The sequence below is a fragment of the Anneissia japonica genome, unplaced genomic scaffold (genome assembly GCF_011630105.1).
Source record: "Anneissia japonica isolate Jap-2015-1 unplaced genomic scaffold, ASM1163010v1 scaffold5262_len82832_cov119, whole genome shotgun sequence".
In the NCBI taxonomy this organism is placed as follows: domain Eukaryota; kingdom Metazoa; phylum Echinodermata; class Crinoidea; order Comatulida; family Comatulidae; genus Anneissia; species Anneissia japonica.
The window spans coordinates 39,319-50,940 of record NW_022751919.1 but is presented as its reverse complement, the minus strand read 5'-3'; the positions used below and the strand labels follow the sequence as shown (position 1 = coordinate 50,940).

Below are 11,622 nucleotides of genomic sequence, written 5' to 3'. Positions count from 1 at the left end.
GGCTTAAATGTATATGGCAAATAACAATCAATATAAACTATTACAGATCAGTGACAAATAGAGAGATAGCAGTGGTGGGAGAATATGGGCCAGAATAAACAGTTTAGAGGTGAAAGGTGAAGTCAGCTTGAAAGTCAAGATCTTTGTTAAGGCCATGAGTATGAGTTTTAAGCTTGATAATCCAGAAGTTCATTTGCCCCATCACTCTATTAACAATCTGCGTGTTACCATTATCGACTCTAACTTCAACTCCACTCATCATCGCCGCCTTTCTGAACTTTCCTTTCCACTTTCTCCTTTCCCTTTATTCTGTCCCTTTGGGGGCAGGGGTGGGGCTGGGGCTCTAGCCTCATTTCTTCTCCCATAATATTTAAGCTATATATAGCTGTAATTTATGGATACCAATGACTGTGTCACTTTGGAATGAGAAACATGTATATAATAATAGTAGCAATAATAATGATTATAGTAGGCTAATAAGAATATTTATGTCTATTGCAATAAATGATAAGTTTCATAGCAATAAGAAAATGATCAAAATGGTAAATAGATTTGTATTATTGAGCATGTATTCTTGTAATTGCGCCTTTTGAAAATTGAAATTTAGCGATAAATAATAAAAAGAAAAAAGAGAGGAAAATGCTTAAGTAGTATTCAATGGTTATAATGCTGATATGGAGATGATGATGTGAATGATTAATAACAATGATGATAATGATAGCGGGGGAGGGGGTAAGGAGAAAAAAGGTACCGTGAGTTCAGTGGCATATCCAGCAGTGGGCAAAAGGAGAGCTCGATTATTTTACCACTCACTAATTTTGAATTTGTTATTGGTTGACGAACACTATGCTACTATCCCCGGCCGACGGTGATTTTTTACAGCGATTTCATAAATCAGGATGTAAAAAATGTCAAAAGACGGAGAACAAAGACTGAGTTTTTTTAGCCGGAATACCAGCTGTTATAGAACAGCTATCCATGCTCAGTGGCGTAACGCATGCACTTCGTGTGGCGGTCCTCAGTGCCACCAACCCTTAGGGGCCACTTTGGTGCCCCTACGCATATGGTCCAGTAGCGTCCTTGCTCTATAGCACCCTGATCCAAAAGGGCTTTATTGATACATAACAGCATAACGTGTCACTGACATCGACTGCATGGCATATATTATATTAATCCAGTAGAGGTGGGTTGCTCAGCCGGCAAGGACCCCCATACTACATTGTAAACATTTTTAAAAATGAGATAAAATATTCAAATGTCGTTCCTGAGAGTGTCTTTTCCACACGTCTGGAGAGGGGCCTATTATTAAAATTTGCTCATCTCAGCCCCAACCATAGTGGGACTGAGGTGAGTGTGGACTATAGCCTATTGCCCTCCACCTCAACCCCGTCAGAAAATTTCTGGATCCGCCCCTGATATTTTTGGACAGTTTCACACCGCACTGTGCCTGTTCACACGCTCTTATATTGGCAAGACATAGGCCTACAGACGAAGAAAACCTAAGTTTCCAATTTTTTTCTGAGAGAGAGGGAGAGGGCAATTACTGTATGTCAGTCAGTTCGCATGCGTTGATCGGAGGAGATTCGCCCACACAAACGTACAAAGGTACAAACCCCATTCACACACGTCACTGGCTGCGCGATAGAAAGAAGGAAGGATGTAGAAGTCTTACTGTAGTTTATAATGAATATAAAATTAGTACAAAATAAGACACAACGCATTTTTTTTATTGTTTTTATTTTTGTGACGATGTTACCTTTTTTTTTTTTCGAGAGAAGTCTAATAAATTTAAATATATTTTATGTGCGAAAACATGTTTCAATAACACAGTTGAAAAATGTCACTCGGAAATGTATGTAATTTATCATAAAGATAAAATATAAAACAGGTACAAACATAAAATTTAAGTTTTGTTTTGTTTTTTAATTATATAAGCCTGCCTAATAAAACTTATAGAGGTATATATTTGTTAATCCTTTAAATTGCATTTAATGTAACAACTGATAATGGGTCATAACAAACACAACACAAGTTAGGAAAACATCAATTAGACATTGATTTGATAATTGATTAAACAGTTTTCATCGCACTCTGATACTCTAAGACCTTCTCATCAACATTTTCCAAAAACTGATTCAGCTCACTGGTAGCCATCTTGAAATCCTGTGAATTATAAATCATTAAAAATCACTGGAGGCAAAGTTTTAGATGAGTTATCACCCTTTCAATGCAGTTTTTTTTTTTTTTTATAATCAGTTTTCAATTTCTAAGCCTAAAGTTTTGCACAGGAAATATTCTCAGCAACAAACCCTATTTAATTTTAATAATGATCATCATAATTATAGCAAGACACAGTCTTGATATTTCAAGTGCTGTCTCTTATACACAACTAGATGTGTATATATATTTGCCTATATATTTGGCATATGGGCTCCATATGGGTAAACCATGGGCAACGCCCATATGTGATTGCCCAGACGGATCCCATAAGGGAAAAATATGGGGTAGCCCATAAGACTTTTCCCAGATAGTTTGCATATGGGCCCCATGTGGGATTGTTACCTGGGATACATTGTAAACATTAAAAAAAATGAGATAAAATATTCAAATGTCGATCCTGAGAGTGTCTTTTCCGACCGTCTAGAGGGGGGGGGGGGCTATTCTTAAAATTTGCTCATCTCAGCCCCAACCATAGTGGGACTGAGGTGAGTGTGGACTACCTATTGCCCCTCCCCCAACCCCGTCAGAAAATTTCTGGATCCGCCCCTGATATTTTTGGACAGTTTCACACGCTCTTATATTGGCAAGACATAGGTCTACAGACGAAGAAAACCTAAGTTTCCAATTTTTTTCCGAGAGAGAGAGAGAGGGCAATTACTGTATGTCAGTCAGTTCGTATGCGTTGATCGGAGGAGATTCGCCCACACAAACGTACAAAGGTACAAACCCCATCCACACACGTCACTGGCTGCGCGATAGAAGGAAGGATGTAGAAGTCTTACTGTAGTTTATAATTAATATAAAAAAAAGTACAAAATAAGATACAACGCATTTCTTTATTGTTTTTATTTTTGTGACGATGTTACCTTTTTTTTTCGAGAGAAGTCTAATAAATTTAAATATATTTTATGTGCGAAAACATGTTTCAATAACACAGTTGAAAAATGTCACTCGGAAATGTATGTAATTTATCATAAAGATAAATATAAAACAGGTACAAACATAAAATTTAAGTTTTGTTTTGTTTTTTAATTATAAGCCTGCCTAAACCAAAGAGATAAAACTTATAGAGGTATATATTTGTTAATCCTTTAAATTGCATTTAATGTAACAACTGATAATGGGTCATAACAAACACAACACAAGTTAGGAAAACATCAATTAGACATTGATTTGATAATTTATTAAACATTTTCATCGCAGTCTGATACCTACTGTAGGCTTAATTGTCCAACATACACAACGATTGGACATACAAATTACTTGTTTATAGACTTACGGCCACTTCGACGACTCGAGGCCGTTTCTGTCCCCGGCCCCTAAAAACTGTAGTACGTAGCGTACAGTAAACAAGGAGTCATTCATTTGATACTTTAGATAGCCATTAAGGTCAAACGTTTAATGATTATTATTAACTATCATTTTGAACTAAGGAGGCTTAGGCTAGTAGTAGGCTAGGCCTACCCAGCTAGGCTTGTTATTAGTTGGGGCCTAGCTAGGGCCCGGCTTAGTAGGTAGGTCTAGCCTTGGTAGGCTGGGCTGGCTATCTGGTCTGGAAGCCTAAAATAAGGAGTAGTAGGCTAGACCAGGGACTAAGTACAGTTGAGGTTATTTAATTAAGGCCTAGGCCCTAGGCCTGATTCTGAACTAGCCTGGCCCTAGCTAGTCTGTGGTGTGGTGGCTCCAGCGCAGCGGGGGTTGGGGCGGCAGGGGGAATTCCCCCATTGGATAGACCCCCTGTCGTTCAACGCACTCCTAAGTTGTCGGATCCAAAATTAAAAATAATAGTTTTTTACCTATCCAAATTAAACATACCGTGGTATTATTTTGACCGACTGTCGACAGTGTCATCATATTATTGTGGTCTATTGCACATTGGACCATTCTAAGCCATAAAAACTCTCCCCGTGCACCCTACAAGGTCCAAGGGAGGTTTTATTCAGGGCCGAGGCTTCATTGGCGCTTGCTTGTCTCGGACCTCCGTTAGACCCATTGTCGGCAAATCTCTGGCTTCACCGCTGACTCTAGGCCTAGCTTATTGTAGTAACATAAAAATGTTTGTTGCATTTGGCCAAGAGCTATGTCCCTGCTTCTTGCACTGTAGACCCCGAGTCGGGTTTTAAATAAAGTCAGATCGCTCTTCTCCTTGACAGTGGCGGCTCTAGGATATAATTTATAGGGTGGCTAAGATGTCTGACTGGGGGGGGGTGGCTAAGTATTTATGGGTGTAACTATAGTGCGCAGCGTTATCTGAGGGCCGAAGGGCTGAGCCAGAGGTGGGTTTTTAAAAAAAAATCTGCATTCTTAAATAGGTACATTGGAGTGATAAGAATGATGGTGTTTTTGTTAATGTATTTGGTAATAATTAATAAAATGTTTATAAATTCTTTTTTAAACAGGTAATTAACAATTATGTTAATGTCATGATGATTGCACTCAAAGTTACTGTACAAAGGCTCTCATTTGCCAGGTGAAGATCAATCATTTAAGAAGACATCTACTGCTTGCAACAACAAATCACAGATGCCAACACACAAACAATAATTCAAATAAACTACTCAGTTACAGGCCACCTGATTGGGCAAGCCAGCTTCAAATGATTCCATTAGTGAAAGTTAAGGTAGGAAAAAATCCAATTGTATATTAATATATTTGATTTTCAAAATACTTTTATTTATATATGAGAATATAATTTTTTTAATGTATTAATCAGTCAGTTTTTAAAAGCTGAACTCCTGCTTTAGGGCACTCTTATTATTATTAAAGGGAAACTTTTTTGCAAAATGTCTTTTAGCTCTACAGCCAACCTCTATTACGAGGAAATGTTTATTAAAAAGATGGGAATACAGTAGGTTTGCCAGATGACCAGTTCAACCTGTGGAACAAATTCAATTGTTAAGATCAAAATAATATGTTCAAAATATGTCTCAAAATTTGGGTATCAGTTTATGTATGTAAATCTACAGACTTTTCAAATGCATACAATATAGATATCACTTAGTCGCCAGTTACTCCATTAATTTTCTCAATTAATAAGTGTAAATAAATATTTTTTAGCTTTTTCAGCCATTTACACCTATTCATAAATGGAGTCTTCCAAATATACCAGATGATATTGATATTTATATCAAGCGAGATGACATGACTGGATCTGTTTTATCAGGTAACAAGGTTAGATGTCTAATACTGTATTGCTTTAGTCACACTGATAATATCAACATTTATTTAAATTAATAAGATCATTTAATAATAAATCAAGTCACAGATAAAAGAAAGTATCATTTCCAATTATTTAAATTCATTTTAATACAAAAATTCAGGAATTTTCTTCTTAAAAGTTGTCACATAGAACCTGACAGTGTGAACAGAGCTTAAAGCTGTGTCCACACTGTCAAATGTTTTGTGACAAATTTGTGTGATGTGCATGATTATGTCATATTACACCCAAATATGGACATATCACATTTATTTGTCACACCTGATAGTCAGTGTGGGAGGGGGAAGCAGGAGCCTAAGCCCCCCACCGGACTGGTCAAGCCCCTCCCCCATCGGACAGAGCACATAGGGCAGTTGAACTAAAAAGAAATATAAAAATAGTCCACACCAAGCCAACAGATGTCTGTCACAGTCTGAAAGTGTCATTTCTAGAGCTGCCACTGCTGATGTGTGATCAGAGCTTAAGATTAAGATTGTAGTGGAGGTGTGCTTGGTGGTGACAATGCTTTGCCTTCAGATTCCTGGGTTCTGGGTCTCATGACTCAAAATATTTTCCCTCTCTATGTCTTGCATCACATTATTTCATATATTAATATCAACTGACCATATTTAGGCATGTCACATGTTTTTGTCAAATAATATTTGATAGTCTGGACAAGTCCTTATTATTTGTCCTCTGCTTCGTCTCTGTCAGTCATCTTGTTTTTAAATTCAAATTTATCAGCGCCCTCTGTCATAAGTTTATGTTTTTATTAGGTACGGAAACTGGTGTTCTTACTATGTGAAGCCTTAGCAACTGGTTGCCAAGCAGTGATAACATGTGGTGAAGTTCAGTCAAACCATTGTCGCACAACAGCAGTTGCAGCTAAACAACTTGGTATTGAAACCCATCTTCTACTCAGGTCCAGGTCAGAGGTAAATACTTATCAGTGGCAGATTGAAGATGGAACCCTGGGGGGACTCAGCTGACCTGTGCCCCTTCATAAAGAAAATTGTATTCAAATTTAAGTGTAAGAGAGCCATTTCCAGCAATCTAGATGTGCCACAATTATAGTTTTTCTCAGCCCTACGATGGTTGTTGGACCCTTGGTCTGTGAATGTCTTTCCCTGGACCCCTTTATTCTCAATTTCTTGATTTTCCACTGCTTAATACTCATTATATGACATTCAGTGTAAACATCGCCTGCTCTATCCACTGGTCTAATTTGAGTCTAGTGTTTTTAATAGCCTTGACTTTTCCCACTTCTTTAAGGCTGTGCTTATACTCACTGCCTATGCCCAGCAAACTGCTCTCCAGGGCTCCAAGTAAATAAATGAAAATAATAATTAAAAAAATCAATCATTACTTAACACATTCATCTCATATTTTCGATCATTCAGCAATTAATTTTGCATCTTTTATTAGAACCTTTCTGAGACTGGTCGTCATGGGAACATGTTATTGAACAGTTTGATGGGTGCATCCATGTACTTGGTTCCCATAAAAGCTCAAGAGAAGACCGACCTTGAGCCAAGAATGCAGCGGCTTGCCGACAGACTGCAGTAAGTTGGAAGTTTTGACCACTTTTTTTTATTTTCCTCAAATGGAAAGCAACTTGTCTAACCATCCTCTGGCATCCATTACCTTCATCCGTGTCATCTTGTTGATCTCTTGCCACTAACATTCCAACGGGAAGCAACTTGTCAATCATGTTCTGGCATCCTTTGGGTGCATATTTCATCAAAAAACTCCTCTACACATGTTACTCTACAAGAAGATTATGATACAGATGTTTTTTAGAACAAGGGCATCACTCCGTTGTGGAAAGAGGAGAGCAGGGGACAGTCTTGTACTATTGCGACTACAATATTATGAGTGGAAGTACTACCGTCTAATTTACGATCAAACAGGACTAGGGAGAATGGAAGCACACAAAACATTAGTTAGCATTTTTATTTCATAACCATAAAGGTGATTTGTATTTAATTTATCATTATCATGACGTGCAAGATTGCCTCAACAAAACATCTGAGTTTTTGAACTTGTGATATCGCTACTTAAATAAGTTGAAATAGATAGACATGTCCTTGTCAAAGGCTGTACATTGTTTAATAACGGCTATATAAAATTAAATTGGCTAACTATAATATTTTGAAATTAGGAAAAACTATGTATGCAGACAATATTAAACACCTAGTATATACGGGTCTTAATATACAAAAGGAATAAATCATTTATAGTAGAAATTGTTCATTTCTGAATTTGTAAAAATGTTGGCCCAATAGGTTTACACGCTTTAAATTTCAACAACGTACAGTACCTTGTTTTCACAATAAATTGATGGTTACTGAGATGGTTTACAAAATGTAAAAACAACTGCATTTTTACTCGATTTTAGTCTGGAAATACGCACCGCACTTGAAACAGAACACAAGTGAACAGACAAAATTCATGACAGTCATTCGCAATTGTTGTTGTACTTTCTACTCGTTTTGAAAAGTGAAGTTTGAACTATAGAGGATTGGTAAAATGTGAGGGGGGACAATTGATATGATCTTCCCCACCCCCCCCCCTTTTTGTCAAAGAAGTTTTGATAGTGTAGAAAGCTTTACACCTGTCTCTTATACACATCTAGATGTGTATAAGAGACAGGTCCAATACATTTTCTTGTAAGTTGTGTGGCCCATCAGCATCCCTCTCCCAGCATTACCTCCTCACCTGCCCTTTGGCTAATAATAGATATCAACTCAGGGTTAGACAAACACATTTTAGCAGTAGAAACGTTTTACATGTATTGAAAACACCGCACAGATGGAGGCTTATACAATGTTTGCCATTGATTTGATGTGTCTTTGTGGGCTCTGTTATGTTAAGCATATTCATATTTTTTTATTAAAACTTTGCCAAATATGTTATTTCCTTATGTTTTTTTTTAGAGAAGAAAAGGGTATGAAAGCATATTTAATCCCTATTGGTGGATCCAATGTTGTTGGCCTCCATGGTTACTTATGTGGCTGGCAAGAACTCTTAGAACAGGTAAGTTGATTGGAGCAAACTAATATATTAAAACATCTGGTTTTTCATCCAGCACAATCTTAACAGATCTATTATGGAATACATTTACATTTAACAGTGTTTAATTTTGAGTAGTGTTGTACTGTAGCTTTGTGGTTGAAATGCTTGCCTGGTAATCCAGGGGTCCTGGGCTCTAATCATGCATGCATTAGTTTAATAACTAAAACATCTCCACTCCCAAAGGGTTTATATTGTACCTGTATGCATATGTATCAAATGTGAGTGGAACATTGCACTTGTATTTGTAGCAAATAGGAGTGCAACATTTTTTAGCATGTATATAATGATGTCGTGATCATTGATAAAGTGATTGATTGTTTTGATTGATTTTGTTCATTAACACTCTGACAGCTAGGGGATTGAAAAAAATTTATGTTGAAGTCTGGTCCTATCATAGAGCCAATCATAATTGATGATGAAAATTTATTTATTTATTTATTTCTGTATTTTTGTCTTTTGTGTGATTACACTTCAGCGACGCAGCACTGGTATCATAAGTGGATCTCAATGCGAGATTCGTCTACAATTTCAAATAGCGTATACTAATATACTTTCATAGAAAAATACAGTATGTTTTGATTGAAAATTTAATTCTTTCCAAAACCATTTTTTACTACATAAATTGTATTTCCTAAAATACCAGTACAACATGTTTGAATACACTATTTTGATCTGGTTATAATGAAATTAAATATATTACTGCCAAAGAAAACTTTTAAAACACTTCCTTTAATAATGGTGACATATAGGATATTAATTAACCTTTTTGATGGCAGAGCTCATATCAAATAACTTCATTTGGCTTCCAATACAACATAATTCATATCACATGTGTTATGATGTGTAACATTTCCTAAATAAAAAAAGATAAGTAATAATATATATAAAAAAAAGATGGTATATCAACCAATTCTAATCACTATCTAATCACTATCTGTGACCTGCAACAGTCAAATGAAAATGACTCACTTTTGAAGATTTACGCAATTTCGCAAAAGGAAGCTGAGATAATCGCGATTTTGTGAAAGTAAATAAATACTGCTCTATGCTAATGTAAACAAACAAATAGTGAAATACTTACGGTCCAGACTGAATATAGTGTTCAAATTGTTAGTACACGTCAGTAATTACCCCATCTATCGGATTCCGTAAAAATACCTGAAACACGGAGATCTCCCTGATTGGCTGTCAAGCATTGCGTCCGTGTTTGGCAGGCAGAGTGTTAATGATTGATTAATGGGATAATTGATTGAATTGATTAATTGGTTTATTGATTGATTGGTTGATTATATATATTTATTGATCATTTTCATTGAATTAATTGATTATTTTAGGGAGTGACTGACAGGTTTGATGATGTCATACTAACTGTAGGCAGTGGTGGAACAGCAGCTGGTGTTGCTATTGGGAACTTCCTTACTGGATCCCATCTCAGGTATTTATGAAATTGATCTTTTTATTTGGTGTTTGGTAAAAAACCTGCAGGGCATCAGCTATTAAAACATAATGACTTAGTACACACATGTATGGAGTGAACTGGAGTGTACTAGGGTCAAAGTTTGACACTTATCTTGACAAGGCTTAAGAGCAGTTGTCTGTAAAAATCAAAGAAATTTCAAAAATAGTGGCGGACTCAAAAAAATGGATTTCTTTCTAATTTTGCACATGGCTATACCTTTGTTAAGAGAAATCAAATATGAAGTTTTATTCACTTTGCATATATTTCCATGGCAACGTGTAAATTTGTATTTTTGGCAATTTTTGTCATTTTTTGCTGTTTTTAAAAGTTAATATTAGTAATAATTTGATACAATATTTTTAATATCCTTATAGTTTATTCATCAAAAATAATGGGTGTGTGTGTAAGGTCGATGTGTATAAGAGACAGGTGCACAATACATCGCTATGACCTTCGATATGACACTCTTTGCTAGCAGCTGCACTAGCTAGAAAACTCGGTAGGCACTACATGTACTGGCTAGCTATGTAGAGCGGCGAGTGAATACATATTTCTTTAAGGATAGCGGAGGGCTTTCTGAGGATAAAATTAAATCAACAAATTATTGATAATGATGTATTGCGTATAGAATAGAAAGAATTCTTATCTAAAACAACTGTCTTCTCAGCCTATCTGAACATTTTCTTTCATCATAGGCCTAGTGTGAGAGCAAGGTATCAATTGGCGGGGCCCATACATGTAACATTTTGTACAGTTTTTGGCCGGGAGGCTCCCGTTTTGGTGTCCCGACACCCGGCCACTTTTTTTTCTCACGTTTTTTCATATGCTCTCCTGGTTTACAAAGAAAATTGCATAGGTGTACTAATCTTTTGTATTGTCTTTTTCTTTTTTGCAATAAAATATTACGAAAAATCCTCAAAAATTATATCAATAATATATCTTGCTTTCAATATTTTGTTTGGCGAAACTTACAGCACAGCCTAGCCTCTCCATGGGTCGTGTGAGAGGCTAGGCTAGGCTAGTCGTGTGAGTATTAGCATAGAGTAAGAAATGTTGAACATACAAGTGAATAAAATTAAAATTTAGATCAAGTAGGCCTATAGTACTATTATTAGGTGATGCGATGATCCCACACTGATACAGTATGAAAAATGACATAATTTTTGCTAATTAAAAGCGTTAATTTATAAGAATCTAAAGTTAGTAAATCTTTCGTACAGCATAATTTTTTTATTAAATTTTTTTAATGTCTTATTATAAAATAATGCTTTAGCTCAATAAATCAACGATAAAATTTTCTGAAAAAGGGATTCCATGTAGCGGAGGACAGAATAAAAATAAATATAAATTTTTATTTTTATTTCTTTTTTTCAATTTTTCATGGCGGCTCGTACGCTAACACATTTATAATAAAATGTTATTTTTATTTTGAAATCCACAATTTCAGAATCGGAGGCTTCGCTAAACACGGTATAAAAAAGTCTCGCCTTATTTAAAGCCCTAAAAATGTATATTTATTTATACTGTAAAAGGGCCTGAGGTTTCATGCCCAAAATCTTCCCTTACCGAATTCGGTCCTGCTACCCGACCTACTCGGGTAATCGATCATCCAACCCCCTGTCACAAGTGACAGGTCGGGTGACAGATTCGCTACTTACCTAAAATTTATTAC

The 11,622-nt window shown here is 36.1% G+C and overlaps 1 protein-coding gene across 1 annotated transcript; it reads left to right on the top strand.

The window, feature by feature from the left end:
• The first annotated feature begins 3,476 nt into the window (after positions 1–3,476).
• On the top strand, positions 3,477–10,155 carry LOC117121882 (putative D-cysteine desulfhydrase 1, mitochondrial). The gene is made up of 7 exons (XM_033267267.1): positions 3,477–3,609; positions 4,620–4,840; positions 5,278–5,391; positions 6,193–6,351; positions 6,842–6,978; positions 8,353–8,452; positions 9,826–10,155. The coding sequence occupies exons 2-7, from the start codon at positions 4,817–4,819 to the stop codon at positions 9,934–9,936; spliced, it is 645 nt and encodes a 214-aa protein (XP_033123158.1). The 5' UTR covers positions 3,477–3,609; positions 4,620–4,816; the 3' UTR covers positions 9,937–10,155.
• The last annotated feature ends 1,467 nt before the right edge of the window (positions 10,156–11,622 follow it).